The 21,745-nt window shown below is 42.9% G+C and overlaps 2 protein-coding genes across 3 annotated transcripts in view; one reads left to right on the top strand and one right to left on the bottom strand.

The window, feature by feature from the left end:
- The window catches only part of tpte (transmembrane phosphatase with tensin homology), a 29,505-nt gene extending 20,336 nt beyond the window's left edge, over positions 1-9,169 (bottom strand). Inside the window, exons 1-3 of one of the 2 annotated variants that reach the window (XM_084320860.1) lie at positions 8,601-9,169; positions 6,839-6,964; positions 2,703-2,789 (exon numbers count right to left, since the gene is read on the bottom strand). In XM_084320860.1, coding sequence (XP_084176986.1) covers positions 2,703-2,789; positions 6,839-6,888 — 137 coding nt within the window. In that variant the 5' untranslated portion in view covers positions 6,889-6,964; positions 8,601-9,169. Of the gene's footprint in view, positions 1-2,659; positions 2,672-2,702; positions 2,790-6,838; positions 6,965-8,600 lie in introns of those variants that run through there. The other variant, XM_084320861.1, reaches the window with a different exon arrangement.
- A 430-nt stretch (positions 9,170-9,599) lies between these two features.
- fgl1b (fibrinogen like 1B) lies at positions 9,600-20,425 on the top strand. The gene is made up of 8 exons (XM_084320227.1): positions 9,600-9,797; positions 11,283-11,517; positions 11,797-11,956; positions 15,662-15,759; positions 16,527-16,615; positions 16,714-16,839; positions 17,832-17,896; positions 19,333-20,425. Exons 1-8 carry the CDS (start codon positions 9,711-9,713, stop codon positions 19,511-19,513), a joined length of 1,041 nt encoding a protein of 346 aa, XP_084176353.1. The 5' UTR covers positions 9,600-9,710; the 3' UTR covers positions 19,514-20,425.
- Positions 20,426-21,745: the final 1,320 nt, after the last annotated feature.

Genomic DNA, 21,745 nt, shown 5'->3' with positions numbered 1-21,745 from the left:
TCTTATTTAGTCTCAATACGGAACGACTGCACGCTTGGCTCTCCACCTCCTGCTCTGTCTGTGCGTTGGCGAGTGTGGTCATGAACCAGGGGGCAGGGCATATCCACGATCTCCTAATAAAACAAGTCATTGCAATAATATAAGCCTACTGTTGCTGGAACGATTCATTATGCACGTATACAGTACAGTACGTGTGTGCGTGTGTGTGCTGAGGCAGGTGGCCAGGAGTGTGAATATATGTAAGGGATAATGTATGGCTACGAGGTCATTGTCGCAAAATAATTGACCGACACGGAGTTTAAAATACCGAGGCGCCGCGCCGAGGTGTTTTAAACGTAGTGAAGGTCAATTATTTTGCGACAATGACCGAGTAGGCTATACATTATCCCGCTTATTACATGGCTAACTTACTAACAATATACCTAATTCATTTGACAAATCGCAGTTGTTCTGTGGCTCTGTCAGCCCAAATAAAGTGATTATTATTATCGCGGGCAGCCTCTGGCTCCGCTGTCAGTGCAGCGCTATACATTATCCCGCTTATTACATGGCTAACTTACTAACAATATACCTAATTCATTTGACAAATCGCAGTTGTTCTGTGGCTCTGTCAGCCCAAATAAAGTGATTATTATTATCGCGGGCAGCCTCTGTGTTCTGGCTCCGCTGTGTTCTGCCTCCGCTCTTCGCTCCGCCCTCTGTCATCGCCGGCACGGCAGTGTCTAATTGCACTGAAACAGTGTGTCAGTGGGCTTGATTGCGAACAGCTGCGCTCTGCGGTCATTATTGAAAAATCTGCGGTCATTATTGAAAAATAATTACCGCAGTCGGGGGGCTATTGACCAATCACAAGCAAGCATTTCGGCGAATGTGAAAACGCCATGTAATAAGGAATATTAATACAGTCTATTCCACTATAGCTATAGTGTGCTGTATGATGACAATACATTTTAATTAGGGATGCTCGATATTGGCTTTTTTACCGATACCGATATTGTCCAACTCTTAATTTCCGATACCGATATCAACCGATACCGATATATGCAGGGTTTCCCCCCCCAAAAAACGGAATAATTTCAGGTAATTAACATTACATATCTCTTGTCGTGTAATTAACACAACATTATGCATACTTTGACAATGAAAATTTGAAAACCGATACCGATATTTTCCGATATCAAATTTGTATGCCAATATCGGACATCGCTAATTTTAATCAAATCTAATTTTGATCAGTTGCAAATCGCTTCTGCGCTACCTGTTGAATACAGGGGTCAGCACAGTACAAATGCAATGTTGAGCCTCTCGCTTCCGTTTTATGCTCTCCCATAGGCTGTGCCCCTATGCCGTATGGAACTCCTCTCCCATAGGCTGTACCCCTATCCAGTATGACATTTTTTTTATGTTTAAATATCAACATTATCTGTCCATCCTCAGTAAATACTATCAATATAATACTCGTGACTTCATCTGGTCTTTTCAAACGCACACACATACACAGAATGCCCCTCCCCCAGTCCCCACACAGAAAGGGAGACTGCCCCCCCCCTCCTTCCCCAGTTCCCTCTCCTGTTCTCTCTCAGGGTTAGCTGCTTAGCTTAGTTAGCGTAAGCAGCTAACGTAACGTTAATTTAGGTATTTAACGCGACGTGGGCATAAAGGAATGGCAACAATGCAAAGCATGTTAGATGCATTTGACCCGTTGCAGGGGAAAAACTGCACGGACTTATATCGGGTTGCAAAATAGGCGCTCTGTAGCCCTGCTCTGCTGTACAGAGCTACACGGCGTTTCACACTACTGGGCGGATATGACTCGCCAGATTTTCAAAATAAGAGTGTCGCAATATGAACCGATCCTTTTTTGTTTTGTTTTCTTTACTCGCCAGTGTGGCTAGTGGTCTTCATGAATCACTCGCCAAACATAAAAAATACTCGCATTTGGCGAGTAAAATCAATAGCATATATCTGCAGTGCCACAACCCCGGCTTGTACTGTGTGTGACTGTGCGTCAGGGCTTGTACTGTGTGTTGTTTCCCGTAAAACCCGGAAGTAGTCAGTTTGTGCTGCTTATTTTTACAAGCAGTGAGGACTCGACAGCATTTGCATTTCTGTGTTCCGTGTTCAGTGTTCCATGTTGCGGGTTAAGGTTAACAGCACAAACTGACTACTTCCGGGTTTTACGGGAAGCCCCGCCCAACAACACACAGTACAAGCCCTGACGCACAGTCACACACAGTACAAGCCCTCACACACAGTCAAGCCGGGGGTTGCGGCACTGCAGATATACCCTACTCAGTAAAATGGCCTAATTTCCTCCCCTGCCCCTATGCAGTATGGAGCTCCCCTCTCCCATAGGCTGTACCCTTATGCAGTACGGAACTCCCCTCTCCCATAGGCTGTACCCCTATGCAGTATGGAATTCCCCACTCCTATAGGCTGTGCCCCTATTCACCTATTTATTTTTAATGATTTATATATAAACCATGTCCAAATGAATGAAGCTGTGTGTGAACTTACTGCCTGGTACCAGATGTGTGGTCCAAATGAATGAAGCTGTGTGAACTTACTGGTACCAGATGTCTGGTCCAAATTAATGAAGCTGTGTGAACTTACTGGTACCAGATGTCTGGTCCAAATGAATGAAGCTGTGTGATCTTACTGGTAGCAGGTGTCTGGTTCAACATGAAGCTGTGTGAACTTACTGGTAGCAGGTGTCTGGTTCCACAATCTCTTCCTTCCCATCATCAATCTCCACCTTAGCATCCTCCATCTTATCAGTCTTTTCAGTGCTACAGTTGAAGATAGATAGATACAGACAGAGACGGATACATATTTCAGCATTTTAACAGCTAAAAGCAGATAAAAACCTTCCATAACCTTAACATTGCCAAGATTAATTTACGCAGCACTATAGAGTCTAATTTCTCACTTTATATTTATATGTTGTGTCTGTCCACTATATGTTTGTTACTTTGTTATTTCCCCCCCCTATGTAAAGCAACCTTGGGTCTCTTGAAAAGCGCTATATAAAATGAAGCTATTATTATTATTATTATTAGGGTCACACATTAGAATGATGGTAGTGATACACTGGGCAACATTAGGGCAATGCGCTTGCCAACAGGGAATTAAGTGAGACAGAGAGAAAATATATGCAATAGAATTGATCTAGGCAGTAAGCGGTTGCCAAGTGTAGCCGGTACAACGCTGTACCTGCCAAACACTTCGACCATGCCTTGAGTGAGAGTCGAACCCCGGGCGTCCGCACTGCGGGCGACATCACAAACCGCTGCGCCAAGAAAGGATATCCTCTCTAAGCGCTCAGTTTGGATGCCTCTGGGGAGTGAGTTTTACTTCTATGTACCGTAGTCACACTATCGCGGTACATATCCGTTACATTCACCCCCCCTTAACTCACACCACTCAGGCATCCGGGTCAAACGGCACCACTGTAGCCGGTACAACGCTGTACCTGCCAAACACTTCGACCATGCCTTGAGTGGGAGTCGAACCCCGGGCGTCCGCACTGCGGGTGACATCATAAACCAAACCGCTGCGCCAAGAAAGGATATCCTCTCTAAGCGCTCAGTTTGGATGCCTCTGGGGAGTTAGTTTTACTTCTTCTATGTACCATAGTCACACTATCGCGGTACATATCCGTTACACAAGTGTAACAGGGAAGCCCGTGGGTATGTCCACAGTCACGGAAACAGGTGTGTTGACGAGTGACTGTGGCAGTGCGGGCTGGTAAATTAAACTCACTTCCCCATAACAGGGTTAACAGACGCATAGGTACGGTAGTTAGGAGTGAATTCACTTCTTAGTGCAGCGGCCTGTGTCGTCGCCCGCGGACGCGGGAGCCCCCTGTTCGACTCCCCCTTGGGACATTCTCATTTAACATCAAAAACACAACGCAGACCCAGTATGATCCGTCACACAAGCAAATAAGTGCAAGTGTGTTGACACATCCACTTTTCCCAATGAGCAATGTTGCCCAAAAGGTTGGCCAGTGTATTCGCACTGAACAATAAATCAGCTTTATGTTGATATTGCAATATGAGAGACAAACACAATATCGATCACTGAGGCTTCAGTAGGTTACATTTATTCAAATCATAAACATAATCAATGAGTAAGAGGTTTCCCCTCCAGATGTATTTTATACTTTAAATGTTTTATTACTTTACTTGTTACTATATCGAATAACAATGTGTAAATATGTTTGTTCCACCAAATTGTTCAATAAACTACTGAGAATATCTTAGCAGCATCTCTACACCTTTACCCTCATCAAGAACGCAAGGATCTATGAATATGCAAATAGTTAACAAGCACCCATTGATATTGACCAGGAATTTCAAGTCGGCAGCTTATATTCTTTCAAGACAACTTCAAGTCAATACCTACTCAGTTTCCTATGTATGCTAAAGTTAAAAGTGGCAGGTTACCACATATTGGACCATGAGAGGTTCACATGCAACTCAGATTTCAGGGAAGTATAGAGAAGCTCTCCCTCTCCAGGAGAAGCATGTGAAAAGACGGGTCCTGAGAGCAGCTGAAAGGAAGTATAGAAAGTCACGCCTCACTGCTGACATCGACACATATCACAACCTCTTGTTAACATTCTCCAAAACCATTACTAATGCCAAAGCTTCTTTCTTTCACCATAGGATCGAGGCCTCTGCCAAGAATCTTCGCAAACTGCATGCTACCATGTCCTCCCTCCTCACTCCCCCCCCACCCCCCCCCCCTCCCTCATCTTTCTCTGCCGAAGACTTTGCGATCTTCTTTGAGGAAAAAGTGGAGAACATCCGCAGCTCCTTCTCCCAACCCCCACCCATTCCAAATGCTGAATCAAGAACCTCATCCTTCACTCTGTCATCTTTCTCTCCCATTACAGAAGCCGAGACCCTGACACTGGTAACGTCGAACCGTCCGACTACATGCCAGCTGGACCGGCTACCTTCCCCACTCCTCCAGACCATAGCACCAGACATCCTCCCATTCCTAACTGCAACCATCAACTCCTCACTCAACTCGGGGGTGGTCCCCACCTCCCTAAAACAAGCCAGTCACGCCCCTCATAAAAAAACCATCCCTGAACCCTACCGTCATAGGCAACTACCGTCCTGTCTCTCTTCTCTCCTTCCTTTCTAAAACACTTGAACGTGCTGTATCCAACCAACTTACTGCTTATCTCTTACAGAATGACCTCCTTCGACACAGTCAACCACCAGATCCTCCTCGCGGCCCTCGCAGGAATGGGAGTGGCTGGCTCTGCGCTGACATGGTTGTCATCATACCTCAATGACCGCTCCTACCAAGTGTCATGGAGAGGGACCCTGTCGGCCACCCGCCCCCTGCGGACGGGTGTCCCCCAGGGCTCGGTTTTAGGACCCCTTCTCTTCTCCCTCTACACTAAATCACTGGGTAACATTATCACGTCTCATGGCTTCTCCTACCACTGTTATGCCGACGATACTCAACTCTTCCTCTCCTTCCCTCCCTCAGATATCCACGTCTCTGAGCGGATCTCGGCCTGTCTGTCCGACATCTCTGCCTGGATGACGACCAACCACCTCAAACTGAACCTAAGCAAAACAGAATTGCTCCACCTGCCGGCCAAATCCTCCCCCCTGACCGACCTTTCCATCACAGTCGAGAATGCAGCTGTGACCGCGTCCCCGACCGCCAAGAACCTTGGTGTTGTCCTCGACGACCAGTTGAACTTCTCTGCTCACATCGCAGCGACAACCAGAACCTGCCGATTCCTCCTGAGCAACGTCAGAAGGATCCGCCCCTTCCTGACAAAAGAAGCCACCCAACTCCTCGTCCAATCAACAGTCATCTCCCGCCTCGACTACTGCAACGCACTGCTCGCTGGCCTCCCGGCCAATGCCACTAAGCCTCTTCAACTCATTCAGAACGCAGCGGCCCGCCTGATCTCAAACCTACCGAAGTCGGCCCATGTCACCCCACTTCTTAGGGACCTGCATTGGCTCCCCATTGCTGCACGAATCCGCTTCAAGGCCCTCGACCTAGCATACCGTGCGGCAAAGGGAACTGCTCCCGCCTACCTCCGGTCAATGGTCTCTAACTACACACCCTCAAGACCCCTACGCTCTGCATCTTCTGGCCGCCTCAGACCTATAATAATAATAATAATAATAATAGGGAGGGTCATCAAAGAGAAGTCGCCTATTCTCAATCCTTGCCCCACAATGGTGGAATGAACTACCCACCCCAGTTAGGACAGCCGAAACACGTCCAATCTTTCGCCGTCGACTAAAGACGCACTTCTTCAACCATTATCTGAATTAAAAAAAGAAGAAAAAAAAAAGAAAAAAAAATTATCTAACCCTAACTAACTAACTAAACTAAACTAACCTACACTGTAGCACTCAACACTTTGATGAACATTGTTACTCAGCTGATAGAGTTGTGCCCTTCCTGATGGCTTGTCGTACAGAACTTGTAAGTCGCTTTGGATAAAAGCGTCAGCTAAATGACTAAATGTAAATGTAAATGTAAATGGTGCTCTGGTGAAATCTGTATCTAGTTGAAGTCATGTATCCAAGAGGAGTTTACTATAAAATAAAATGTAATGGAAGGGAGGGAGGCTTTGAGCACAAAAATACTATAATAGGATGAAATTGATCAGCAATTGGAATCCAAACAATAGATTGCAAATCATATCACAACTGCAACTGTCAAACATAATCACATTATGACATTTTGTCTAGAATGGGACAGATGCAGGCAGGCACATTCCGTATACTGCTGGTAAAACATCATTGTATTCCTGATATAAAGGTTAAAGGTGGATAGTTTCACTCACCCATTAGGCTTGGCGGAGGCCAACCCTGGACTGAAATGCACAGAGGTCATGATGATCCTAGTGGCGTTCACTACTCCCGTCTCTCTTCTCAACTACTTCTGTAATCTGTATCTCGTTGTTTTTGGTCTAGATTGAAAATAAATTGGTCATGTGGAAAGAATGTGAGAAAAGATTAGAATTCCCTGCTAGGCCTGTTGGTTTTGATTGATTGATTGATTGATTGATTGATTGATTGATTGATTGATTGAAAAGTTTATTAACAGATTGCAGAATGGGTACAGTACAGTACAGCTCAATACATACAATTGTTAAGAGGATGCAGACCTGAGAAAGACTTTCGTCTTGTTTCCATCAGGGTCCCCCATTTTCAATTCATCATATGACACACATGACATACAGATAGACAGTACTGCTACATCTATACATTTATGACATACCAGATTTTCAAATACAGTACTGTTTGTGATACTAAAAAAATCCAGAAGAAGAGTATATACATTTGACATAGAAACTGTGCATTGGGGGAGGTTGGGTAGGTGGGGTGGGGCTGTACATTGGAGGTGGGGGGGGGGGGGGGGGGGTTGGGTAGGGGGGGGGGGGTTGGGTAGGGGGGGGGACACTGTACATTGGAATACTGACATACATTTGACATGGAAACTGTACATTGGAGGAGGTTGGGTAGGTGGGGTGGGGTTGGGTGGGGCTGTACATTGGAATAGCCATGCTTGGTCTTTATTGTACAACTGGGTTAGGACATTTGTAGGGGCCAGTTTTGAATTGCAGTCTCCCGTAGGTGTTCTTTGAGAGTGTTTTTGAAGGTGGGTAGTGATTTACATTCCTTTACAGCTTTGGGTAGGGCGTTCCACATTGTTGTGGCATAATTGCAAAACGTGTTTAGTCCCTTGTTTGAGCCGAATCTGGGTTTTACATGATTTGTGGAGCTCCCTCTGGTGTTGTGATTGTGGTATTCACTGACCTTTGGGAAGTATTTTGACATGTACATGGGTACCTTGGTCGTGTAGTGTATCTTGTAGACCAGGCCCATTGCAAGTTGCTGTACTCTGTCGTCTACTCTAAGCCATCCTAGGTTGGCAAAGTGTGCAGGGGTGAGGTGGGTTCTAGGAGTCAGGTCAAGCAGTAGTCTGACTAGTTTGTTTTGAGATGTTTGTAATTTGGTTTTTAGTGCCTTTGAGGTGCTTTGGTACCATGAGGTGCAAGCATAGTCGTAGTACCCTTGAATGAGTGCTCCTGCCAGAGTCTTCAGGGTATTCTTGTTTACCAGGGAGGAGATCCGGTACAAACATTGTATGGTAGTTACATTGTATGGGAGATAAACAAAAACGTTTAGTGTCCTCTCCTGATCAGGGTATGTGAGGACACAGGTGTCTGTGTCTCATTGTGTGTGTGTGTGTGTGTCTCTCTCTCTCTCTCTCTGAGATTCCCCTCATATGCAAAAATTGTGATTAGATTAAATGTATTGTCATTGTACAAGTACAAGTACAGAGTACAACGGAATGGAGTCCAAGAAATCCATTAAATATAGGCCGTTTGTGTGCATTTCCATAACTTGAAAGAAAGAAAGAAAGAAAGTACAAATACAGTAAGCAAACTTGAGAAGCGGTGGATGGATGCACTAGATACATGTGCATAGATAGCCATTGGGGGGAACACGTCAATGAGTGTTTCAAAGCGGAGAGTGCAGAAAGAAGAACGAACGAAAGGGAAAGACTTATCAATAAACTAGATTTATGAATATACAAACCTTTCGGTATCAACTCATCTAGGAAGATAATCATGCCACCTCTTTCCGTCCTCTGTTCCAGTCCTTCCCGTCCCTTAATTGTTGTTTGTTTGGTTTATCCCGTCGTGATCAAATTCTTCCAAATCGATGAATTCCCACACGGAAGTCACTGTAGTAGTAGGCGATTGACGTCCGTGAAATTATACTGATTGTCTTGTGACTTCTCGTGAAGACAGAGAGGAATAGGGTTCAAAGGTTAACCGGGTTCTTTTTTCCATCCATCCACTATTCCTCCTCTGTTCTGCAAACGTAGCGGTTTCGAACTTCCTGACGAGCAGTGATTCTTTTCCTCTCTTGCATTACCCTGCTGCGACTTTTACTCAGCCAAACTTCCACAGCTGGACCCACGACATCTGTCGCTGTCTCGTTCTTCTTGCAAACTTCAAGTCTAGTTATTACGTTTTTTTATTCATGCTGATGCTACAATATAAAACATCGTCGCGTCTGACAACATCTGGTTTTCATTTGCATTCACATTCAAAATGTGCCATAATTAAAATGTGGCCAACCTCTTGCCATGGGCAGCGATTCATAATAAGGCTACTGGTGATGTCAGATCGGTGTGTGGATAATTTACATAATGACACTGCTTGTATTCAGATCATATTTATTGTTAACAATACTGCTGGTATGTGAGGAATGGAGTGCGCACTACAGTTACAACGTCACTCCCCCAGACAGACCGTGTGTAGTGGTAGGTGTCCCAAGGCAGATCTGGGATCAGTCAACCCCTCCCACAACCCCCTCATGCTTGATATGTGGGGAAGGTAAAACTGACGCAGGTTCGGTGTGTTTACGCTAGTTCACTGTAAATTGGCCCTCGGTCTAATGTGGACAATGCAGAACGGACCGAACCTATAAATAATACCACAGATAGTCGTTAAGACTCGTTATGAGAAAGGAACACACTGCACTTGAGGGAAACGAAAGAAGAAGATTCAGAGCAGAGTTTATGCAGTTTATTAAGCTTGGAGAGTTCATTGTGTTATTTTTTCTGTTGAAAAGGCAAATGTTAGAAGTATTTTATACATTTTGTTGGATACAATTTCGTCTTGTAATACTTTAAAACTGATGCCCAAGAGAAGCATTACAGCCATGCCACTGCTGCTTCTACTGGCGCTGGTGTTCCCAGCCACAGCTTCGCCTTCACACTTCTCAGTATGTATTGCACAATATTATGAATTCATATTGAATTGATTGGATTCGGTTGATTGATTGATTGATTGAAAATTGACATACATGACATACAGATAGACAATAGGCTACTGCTACATCTATACATTTATGACATACCAGATTTACAAATACAGTATTGTTTGTGATACAAAAATATTCTAAAAAAGAGAGTATAATTTGACTAAGAAACTGTACATTGGAGGAGGTTGGGCAGGTGGGGTGGAGGGGGGGAAACTGTACATTGGAGGTGGTGGGGTGGGGGGGGGGGGTAACTCATGTACTTTGGATTATCGACGAAACCTTACTTGGTCCCAAGAAGAGGGTCTCGTGTATTATTGGGTTAGGACATTTACTGTACATTGGAGGGGGTTGGGTTCGTTAGGACATTTACAGGGGCCAGTTTCGGATTGCAGTCTCCCGTAGACTGTGCTCTTTGAGAGTGGTTTTGAAGGTGGGTAGTGATTCACATTCCTTTACAGCTTTGGGTAGGGCGTTCCACATTGATGTGGCATAATTGCGAAACGTGTTTAGTCCCTTGTTTGAGCCGAATCTGGGTTTAACATGATTTGTGGAGCTCCCTCTGGTGTTGTGGTCGTGGTATTCACTGACCTTTGGGAAGTATTTTGACATGTACATGGGTACCTTAGTCGTGTAGTGTATCTTGTAGACCAGGCCCATTGCAAGTTGCTGTACTCTGTCGTCTACTCTAAGCCATATAGGTTGTCAAAGTGGGCAGGGGTGAGGTGGGTTCTAGGAGTAAGGTCAAGCAGTAGTCTGACCAGTTTGTTTTGTGATGTTTGTAATTTAGTTTTTAGCGCCTTTGAGGTGCTTTGGTACCATGAGGTGCAAGCATAGCCGTAGTACCCTTGAATGAGTGCTCCTGCCAGAGTCTTCAGGGTATTCTTGTTTACCAGTGTATGGTGTATGGGAAACACTGTACCTGTAACTTTATAAGTGAAAGACTCCTAAATGTATATTTGTGATGCTGAAAGACTCCTAAATATATCTTTCTGATGCTGGTATTGACTGGATGAATACCATAGATATTAAATGTTAAAGGTAGTTCTGGTTTTTGAAACCCTAGCCCTATTTGCTACCAATGATGTTGTCAATTGGTAGTATCTATCTCAAAACAACAGAGCTTTTCCTCATACTAGCTCCACTAGTTAGCCACAAACTAATGCAAAGTCAGTGGGGTCAATCTGTATTATTTGTCTGTATGAATTGACTGACGCTCACTGAAACGTAATCCACAGTATACACACAAAGTAGAACTTCAGTTAGTTTGTACAGACAGATGCTTGACCCTCATTGACTTTGCATTGGTCTGGGGCTAATTAGCCAAGGAACAGCATGGATTGCTTTGAGAAAGGACTCCTCAATGCCTATCAGCATCATCATAATAGGGAATTATCCCTCTAATGTCATTGTCATACTTTGTCCTAAATGTGATGTTTCTGCCTCTAGGCTATGGAGCCGTGTTTTGAGCTCGCAGGGCTGCGGCGCAGCATCAAGAGGCTGGAGAACAAGCTTGTGATCGGGGCGTGGCAGATTGACCACCTGCACAAGCACAAGTATTTCCGTTCCCCTCAGTCTAGTCTGTCTGACTCTGACCCAGACCCTGACGCCGTGCCAGGAGACAACATGACAGGACTGCTGAACCAACTTCTGCCTGCAGGCAATATTATTGTCCATGACAAAGGTAAGGGGAGAACAAAATCATACGCACTATCTCAGCAAATAGTTTCTATGTAGCCCTACAGTGTCAATTTGGCATATGCACAACCTACAGAGCACATGCAGTATTCATACAGTATATGAACAAATCATTCAGTAATTTCTTATTATTTTACTCAATTGTTTGTGCTATAGTACTTACATTTGCACATTTTAACCAAAAATATCAAAACTGCAGTATAAAACACTATGGATGTTAATTAGCAATCTTTTAGTGTTTGACGTTTACTTACAATGTTTTTAGACTGTTCTGAGTTGTATGACAGACTGAAGCCACCAAGTGGTTTCTACCGGATCAAGCCCAGACCAGACCAGGAGCCTTTTTTGGCCTACTGTGACATGGAGGACGGGGGCGGCTGGACGGTGTTCCAGCGACGACGACACGGGAGAGTGGATTTCAACAGGTGCAGACAGTAGGCCTACTACAGTCACTTTCACCAAAGTAGATAGAAACCATCAGTAGAAAGTACAGAAACTTCACAGGAAGCCAAACATCAGAGTGATCATTTCCCTTGGTGTAGAATTATGTGTACCAGTTTAATTTAATCTCATCTCATCTCATCTCACCTCATCCCATCCCATCCCATCCCTTATCATATCTTGTATCATTTTATTTAATCTCATGTCATTTGATCTAATCTACTCTCATGTCATTGTATCTAATCTCATCCCATCTCTTCTCATCAAATCTAATATCCATCTCTTCTAATCTTGTGTAATTTTATCTAATGTCATCTCATGTAATTTGATCCAATCTCATGTCAAGTCATTTGATCTAATTTCATCCCATACCATCTCTTTTCATCTAATCTAATCCCATTTTTGCAATTCACTATGAATTGAAAATGTTTGCAATTCACTATGAATTGAAAATGGGGGACCCTGATGTAAACAAGACAAACGTCTTTCTCTGGTCTGCATCCCCTTAACAATTGTGTGTATTGAGCCGTACTGTATTGTACCCATTCTGCAATCTGTTAAATAAAGTGTTCATTCATTCATCTCATCTAATATTGTGTAATTTGATTTAATCTCATCCCATCTATTCTCATCTAATTTTATCTCATTCCATTTCTTATAATCTAATCTAATCTCATCCCATCTATTCTCATCCCATCTCTTCTCATCTCATCCCATCCCATCTCTTCTCATCTAATCTTATCTCATTCCATTTCTTATCTAATCCCATCTCATCTCTTCTAATTTAATCTAATCCCATCCCATCTCTTCTCATCTCATCTCATTCAATTTCTTATAATCTAATCTCATCCCATCTATTCTCATCTAATCACATCCCATCTCTTCTCGTCTAATCGTATCTCATGAATGAATGAATGAATGAATGAATGAATGAATGAATGAATGAATGAATGAATGAATGAATGAATGAAAACTTTATTTAACAGATTGCAGAATGGGTACAATACAGTACGGCTCAATACACACAATTGTTAAGGGGATGCAGACCCGAGAAAGACGTTTGTCTTGTTTCCATCAGGGTCCCCCATTTTTCAATTCATATAGACATTTATGACATACACAACATACATGACATTTATGGCATAGGGACATATAGGTATTTAGTACTGATACATTTGTGACATAAACGGTATTCAAATATACAGTACTGTTACCCCTAGATCCTGACAGAGTATATACATATTATGGGGAGGGGACTGTACATTAGGAGGGGGTGGGTGGGTGGGAGAGAAATATACATATGGCGGGGAGGGAATATATACATGCAGTGGGGAGGAGACTGTCTATTAGGAGGTGGTGGGGGTTTTGGGCATTTACGGTGGCCAGTTTAGAATTGCAGCCTCCCGTAGGTGCTCTTTAAAGAGCGGCTTTGAATGTGGGTAGGGATTCACATTCCTTTACAGCTTTGGGTAGGGCGTTCCACATTGATGTGGCATAATTGCGAAACGTATTTAGTCCCTTGTTTGAGCCGAATCTGGGTTTAACATGATTTGTTGAGCTTCCTCTGGTGTAGTGGTTGTGGTATTCACTGACCTTTGGGAAGTATTTTGACATGTACATGGGTACCTTAGTCGTATAGTGTAATCTTGTAGACCAGGCCCATTGCAAGTTGCTGTACTCTGTCGTCTACTCTAAGCCATCCTAGGTTGTCAAAGTGGGCAGGGGTGAGGTGGGTTCTAGGGGTAAGGTCAAGTAGTAGTCTGACCAGTTTGTTTTGTGATGTTTGTAATTTTGTTTTAAGCGCCTTTGAGGTGCTTTGGTACCATGAGGTGCACGCATAGTCGTAGTACCCTTGAATGAGTGCTCCTGCCAGAGTCTTCAGGGTATTCTTGTTTACCAGAGAGGAGATCCGGTACAAGAATCTAGTTCGTTGGTTGACTTTTTTTATTACATTGGATGCCATTTTGTCACAGGAAAGATTTGCCTCTAGGATGGAACCCAGGTAGGTAATTTCGTCTTTCCTTGTGACAATATTGTCACCCACTGCAACTGAGAAGCCGTCGGTCTTGCTTAGTTTGTTATTTGAACCGAAGAGAATGGACTCTGTTTTGCCCATGTGTAATGATAGTTTGTTATCAGCGAGCCATATGCAGATTTTGCCTAGTTCCGAGCTGAGGGTTTTTTCAACCTGCAACTTGTTCTTGTCAGAGACCAGCAGGGCTGAGTCGTCCGCAAACAGGAACAAGTTGCAGTCACAGGCTGACGACATGTCATTTGCATAAATTAGGAAGAGTAGCGGTCCTAGTATGCTTCCTTGTGGAACACCACAGCTCACTGTGAGAGGGGGGGGATAGAGTACCGTTTACCTCTACCATCTGTTCTCTCCCCTCCAGGTAGGATTGCATCCAGCTCACTGATAAGCTATCAAAACCAATTGCTTTTAGCTTGTCAATCAGAATGGAGTGATTGACAGTGTCGAAGGCCTTTTGTAGGTCCAGCATGACCATGCCGCAGTATTTGCCCGCGTCCACCTCTTGTTTGATGTGGTTGTTCAAATAGAGGAGGCATGTGTCAGTGGAGTAGGACGTTCTGAAGCCAGATTGGAATTCGTAGATTAGATTTTTTTCCGCCAGGTACATTTCGACCTGTTCGAAGACTATTTTCTCCATGACTTTCGAGATGGAGGTAAGAATAGAAACAGGGCGGTAGTTGCCTGGGTCTAATTTGCTGCCATTTTTGTGCAGAGGGGTCACTCTCGCAATTTTGAAGTCCTTGGGGACGTGTCCCTGTTTTATAGAGCGGTTTATTATGTGAGTGATGACTGGGGTGATGGCGGCTGCTGCGTCTCTGAGGAATTTGGAGGGGATGTTGTCATGGCCAGTGGCCTTGTTAGGTTGGAGGGCGCTCAATTTTGAGTACCTCATCGGTTGTTACCATTTCAAGTTTGAAGTCGTCTTTGTGGACCCCTAGGTTTTTGTAGTATGCTACTATGTGTTCTACCCCATAATGCCCTGAGTGGGAGGGTAGTTTGTTTACCAGTGTTGTGGCTATGTAAGATGTTTAAGTAATTGGCTACATCCAGCTTGTCTGTGATGAGCGTGTTGTCCGTCTTTATGTTTATGTTTGAGAATCTGGTTTTAAGTTTTTTACTGCAGCCTAGTCGATTATTGAGTAATTTCCAAAGTTCGCGGGGTTTGTTTTTGTTTTCCTCAGTTTTGTCGTTGATGAAATTTCTTTTTTCTTTTTCCATCTCTTCTCATTGAATCTCATCCCATCGATTTTCATCTCATCTCATCTCATTCCATCTCCTCTCACCTCACATCATCACACTTAATATAATCTCATTTGATCTCACCTCACCTCACTTCATCCAATCTCATGTTATCTAATCGTGTCTCATCTCAACTAATCTAATCTTGTTTCACCTCATCTCAACTCATCTTCCTTTTTCTTTCTTTCTAATAATAAAAGTAGCACAAGGTACTTGTGCCCTAATGATAGCCCAATCCCATTGCCAAAGAAAGTCTAACATGCCTATAGATACTTACTATGGAACTAACTACACACTATGATTGTATTACATGGCCCATAATGGCCCCCAAACAGCATTGTCAAAGTCAACTAATCAGTTAATCAAATTGTGTCTCATCCCACCTCATCTAATCCCATCTGGTCTCATGTCATTCTAGAGACTGGGTGGACTACAAAGACGGGTTTGGTGAATTAAAGCATTGGAATGATGAGTTCTGGCTGGGGAATGAACACCTTCACTCCCTGCTGACAGAAGGTCAGGTGCAACACTCCCCACAACGCCCCAATGCATCTTAAAGCACTATACAGTCTTTTTGACATGTAGGTTCCAAGTCATTCTTACCTTGACACAAAAATCAAGGCGCCCTTGTTTTTTTCATTATATTTTACTGTTACTGAAAGGTAATTTTCACCACTGTCACAGGCTTCCATTGTATCTGAAAATGTGTCTTAAACACCACATGAACCCATGAAAGTCACCACATCTGACTTCCCCCCCTTGAAATATTGCTCTATGGTACCTTAATACAGTGTCTAATATCATAATGGCAAAACCTTTCAGAAAACAAGTGATGGCACATACAATGTCAAATGTGGTGACTTTCTTCAGTTCATGTGGTGTTTTAAACACATTTTATAGTTACACTTGAAGCCAGGGGCAGTAGTGAATCGGCAGAAAACAACTTGTGAATCGGCAGACATTTTCTTTTTCAGTAACGGTAAAAGATTATGAAAAAAAGAAGGGCGTCTTGATTTCTGTATCAAGGCAAGAATGACTTGGAACCATGTGTCAAAAAGACTGGAATGACCCTTTATTTTAAGTTGTTTTAACTCCTCCCTCATGTTTACACTAACACACCACAACACTATTCCATACTGTACATGCCATACATCAGAGTACTTAAGTGCTTCAGTTCTCAAGTTCTTTAATAGTTGTCATACAGAAGTACAGAATACTTTCATACAAAATGCTTCTTACTGTTACGCTCCGTTCTATTGTAAACCGTCTCTATTTACGTTAAGGTAAGAACCTGGTGAAGATAGAACTGATGGACTGGAATGGACAGAGAACTCATGCCTTTTATGAGAACTTCAGGATCTCTGATGAGAAGGTTAGACATGTTTTATTTTCCATAAAGTATTTTTTTAATAAGTATTTTTTTAATATATCCTCAAAAAGTAACACTGCTTGCTCTGACACCCCTTCCAGGACAGGTACCGTCTCCAGTATGGCCAGTACAGTGGGCGTGCAGGGGATGCTCTGGCCGGGGGAGGAGGCATGGTGGAGCGGTGGTCCGCCTGCCTCAGTGGCATGCAGTTCAGCACCAAGGACCAGGTATAGTGGAACCTCGCTGCTAACGAGGACACAGTGTCGGAACATGTTAAGCATTATGAGCGCAGATTCTCTGAACATGAGTCAAAGTGCCATGCCTGTGAACCGCCACTAGAGGCAGAGTGGCCAGCTGTCTATGAGATGCTTCGTGTCGAAATACTGAACATTTAAATTTTTATGGAGTCAGTGGTTCTGACCTTAACAATGATAATGTTGTAATTTCTAATTGAGACGATGGTAGTTGTGGTGATGATACTTGATGATGATGATGATAAGGATGATGATGATGGTGCTGGCAAAGCATGTTAATAATTGGCCCTGGGTGGTGATGATGATGATGATGATGATGATGATGATGATGATGATGATGATGATAAGGATGATGATAAGGATGATGATAAGGATGATGATGGTGCTGGCAAAGCCATGTTAATAATTGGCCCTGGGTGTGGGCGGCTAGGTGGTGTAGTGGGCAAGGCGCTCGCCACCAATGCAGGAGACGCTGGGTTCGAGCCCAGCTCTCTGCATTGCTATCAGCTTGGCTGGTCGTTCATACTAACACAATTGGCAGTGTTAGGGGTGGGAAAGCTGATGGGTGGGGATCGGACGTTGTGGACAGCGACTCCTACAGGTCGGTTGGTGCGCCTGCGCAGCAGAATCAGGAAGCGACGGGGGCGGCGTGTCCCTCCCACGCAGACCCCCGCCGCTGAGAGATCGCGCTGTGCAGGTGAAAAGATGCGACGGCTGCTTCCTCGAGTACCGGAGGGGACACGTGATGTAAGGCTTCGTCCACATTGCAGCCGGCTTGTGGGAGGCATGGCCTAACAGCGTTCGAGACAGGGAAGGGTAGAATTGGACGATACGAAAATTGGGATGGGAGAAAAATAGAAAAATGGGAGAAAAAGCTGATAAAAAAAAATTGCCCTGGGTGGTGGTGATGATGATGATGATGATGATGATGATGATGATGATGATGATGATTATGTAATTGACAGGACAATGACCGCTACCTTCAGGGCAGCTGTGCCCAGGAGAACGAGGCAGGATGGTGGTACAATAGGTGAGACAGTTCTAATCACTCATTGATATCTGCACTGTCCTCTTCATGAACATGTCAAGTGTCTGTAATCTCTGAAATGAAGGAGATAAAAAAAAACGAGTATTTTACTATCATGCACTTTCCCCCTAAATAATCATCTTTGCCTATATTACTACCTACCTACTATACTATGTCTTTACTACTATTCACTCAACACTGTAGCACCCAATTTTCAACACTGTTTGATGAACATTGTTACTCAGTTGTAAGAGTTGTACCCCTCCTGCTGACTTGTTGTACAGAACTTGTAAATCGCTTTGGATGAAAGCATCAGCTAAATGACTAAATGTAAATGTGATCTGATGTTTGTTCCAGTACCAGCACACCATCTTCACTTTATATAAGTTCACTTATTTCACTCATATTTATATGTATAATTTTAATGATGCAACTAGGGACGCACCGATACCACTTTTTCACTGCCGATACTGATTCAGAGTACTAAACTTTCTGTATCGGCCGATACAGAGTACTGATCTGATCCATCTCTTTTACTAAATAGTATAGACTTATCCGTGTGGCACCACTGGACACGCTTCTTGGAATCAGATTTTAGTATTGGTGAAATTCTCAGATACCGATACCATATTAGCCTGGTATCTGATCGATATCCCTAGATGCAACATTTCAGTCACTTCAGACCTCCATCTGGCATATCACTACTTTTTAGGGGTGTAACGATGCAACCTCACAACGATTAATTTCGATTACGATTATTCAGGCAACGATTCAATGCATCATGAAATCTCTTCATTTGACCACGATTCGATTAGATTTGATTAATTTTCTATCAGTTAATTCCCCAAAGATTTTGAATACACAAATGTGGCTGGGGGAACTGATTCACTCAGCATGAATGGACTATAGGTCAATAAAAACAACAACAATATTAAACAAATTTGTTTTTGATTATAATCTATTCTAACATTTTCAAATCGATGCAGTTGAATCGTCACATTATAATCGATGAATTTCGATTAATCGATGCATCGTTACACCCCTACTACCTTTACATCATCATTTAGCTGACGCTTTTAGCCAAAGCGACTTACAAGTTCTGTACAACAAGTCAGCAGGAAGAGTACAACTCTGGCAGATAAGGGTATAAGTAACATTGTTCGTCGAACTTGAGTGCTACAGATTTGAGTGCATAATTGGCATAGTAGGTAGTAATAGAAGTAGATTCCTTAGTAGCAGAGTGCATAATAGTAAAAGACAGTACAAAGATTAGTACTTCTTTTTTTCATTTTGTTAGTTTTTTTCATTTCAGATATTGATTGAAGAAGTGTGTTTTTAGTCGATGACGGAAAACAGATTTGAACAGATTACAGTTACCACATTTCTGTAATCAGATTATTGCCATCTCATCACATGTACCCTATAATCCGTCTCTCCAGGTGTCACGCGGCCAACCTGAATGGGAAGTACTACCGCGGTGGGACGTACAAGGGCCAGTATGACAACGGGGTGGTGTGGGGGACCTGGCAGGGCCTCTGGTACTCTCTCAGACACACCACCATGAAGGTGCGGCCCCTGGCCTTCTTGGACAGCATGGGCAGCGGAGCAGGGGAGGACTGACATGTCACCAGGGGTGTAAAGTACTTGAATAATTGTACTTTGTTACAATACTTAAGTACTGTTTTTGGGGATTTGTACTTTTAGGTTTGTATACTTGTACTTTTACTCAATTACATTTCAGAGGGAAAAAAACATACTTTTGACTCCTTACATTTAAAATGCAGACCTACAAAGTACAAATCTCGCAGGTCCAACTATTTTAATTAGTATATTTGTTTCTCTGGCCGAACTAACGTTAATGTTATTAATCCTGCGGCCGCACTTTATTTAAAAACAGCCAATCAAATCCCCATCAATGGAAAATTAACCCGCCCATACCCATGCTGATTGGTCCTTGTGCAAGACTAGAAAGCGAGGATCTTTGATTAAACACCTGCTATCAGAAGAATAGACAGTTAGAAAAAAGTTTTAACTTTAACTTTTTAGTACTTAAGTATATTTAAAAGTAGAAACTTTTTGACTTTTACTCAAGTGTGTTTTTAGCCAGATACTTTCCCCCCCTTGGTGGATTTTTTTTGTCAAATCAGTTGCGCAATAGTCACTTTTGGTGAGTTGTTTCTATACAATTCACTTATACGACATTTAGGTATGACACAGGACTACACAAGCATTTTTAGTATAGAAATGTTTCAACAGACTAAAGCAGGGAACCACAATATTTTGCATACAAATTATGCAGAATGTAATATCATAACTGTCTATTATTTTTCTTGCAATTGAGCCAATTTTCCTTAGGTACGGTTTTGGGGTATGTGTTCAACAGAATGTAGTATCAAAAACACATTCACAAAAAGTATGGGTTACTGAATGCTGAACTGCACTGTTATAATCACTAAGCCATTGTAAGACCTTACCTGTGTCCCTGTATCACTTGTCTCTGCTGCCCTTTGATTAAAAACATCTGTATGTCCATTTTCCAATTTCTTTGTGGCATATTTCAGTTAGTCACCTATAGTAAAAGTCACCTAGTAAAAGTGAGATAATTGACAATATCAAAACATGCTAGGGCTGTACCGAATAGTTCGAAGCTTCGTTCATAATGTTGACATTCGAATTCCAAATCAACAGAAAGAAAATTGTAATAATAAAAAAAATAAAAATAAAAAAAAATTTAATTTGCCAAGGTATGGCGAGTGCCACACCTTGCCATACCAGAATGACGCCCCTGGGTAAGTATAATTTCTGGGTACTTTTTATACCCCTGCTTATGTCATTCTATGGGGAGGACTGATGAGGCTGGACATTTCCAGGTTTCAAAATACAGTAATCCTCCTTCTAATATTGGAATAGAGCACCACCCTTGAGATGAAGAACCGAATACTGCGGCAGTAATAATACGATGAATGTTTTCAAACCGAATTTTGAAAAGCCTGTCAATTGGAGTGTTGTATACATTTATAGTTAAAAGTGCTATAGATAACATTCAGGTGCATTCATTTACATTTACATTTAGTCATTTAGCTGACGCTCTTATCCAAAGTGACTTACATGTTCTGTACGACAAGTCAGCAGGAAGGGCATTCCACAAGGGGAAATGGGAAGTATCTACTTCTATTACATGCACACAACATGTAAACAACACCATTCATTTTGGACCCGTTACTTTTTCTTTTATTATACATTTGTCAATCAATAATTTATTTGGAGGAAAAGCAATACTTTTATTCTGCACCTTTCTAAAAGCTCTGCGGATGTATTATTTAAAAGAAAAGATTACTCTACTGTACGTAAATGTTTTATCTATAGCACCTTTAAAGAGGGAATGCTACTGTATATCGTGAGGTTTTAGTGCTGCTGTGATGCGGCCATAGACACTAGGTTGAAAGCCAGCTAGGTTTGAGGCGGGTATTCGTGGCTTGGACTAGGTTTTACTGTGCGTGGGCGGGGCTTCGTGGCTTGTACTCGGTTTGACTGTGCATTCGGGCTTGTACTCGGTTTGACTGTGCAATAGTCAGTTTGTGCTGTTTATTTTTACAAGCAGTGAAGACTCGACAACATTTGCATTTCTGTGTTCCGTGTTGCAGGTTAGGGTTAAGGTTAAGGTTAGGGTTAAGGTTAAAAATAAACAGCACAAACTGACTACTTCCGGGTTTTACAGGAAACAAAACAAGGTACAAGCCACGACGCCCCGCCCACGCAGTCAAACCTAGTCCAAGCCACGAAGACCCGCCTCAAACCTAGTCCAAGCCACAAAGCCCCGCCCAGACGTTGGGCTTGCGGCTCTGCAGATAT

The sequence above is a fragment of the Notolepis coatsorum genome (assembly GCF_963971535.1).
Source record: "Notolepis coatsorum genome assembly, chromosome: 8".
In the NCBI taxonomy this organism is placed as follows: Eukaryota; Metazoa; Chordata; class Actinopteri; order Aulopiformes; family Paralepididae; genus Notolepis; species Notolepis coatsorum.
The sequence above is the reverse complement of the archived record's forward strand: the minus strand, read 5'-3'. Positions and strand labels throughout refer to the sequence as shown.

Coding starts and splice junctions, on each gene's coding strand:
- fgl1b (XM_084320227.1), top strand. CDS start 9,711: ATGCCCAAGAGAAGCATTACAGCCATGCCACTGCTGCTTCTACTGGCG. Junction 9,798..11,282: donor CTTCGCCTTCACACTTCTCA/GTATGTATTGCA, acceptor TTCTGCCTCTAG/GCTATGGAGCCGTGTTTTGA. Junction 11,518..11,796: donor TATTATTGTCCATGACAAAG/GTAAGGGGAGAA, acceptor CAATGTTTTTAG/ACTGTTCTGAGTTGTATGAC.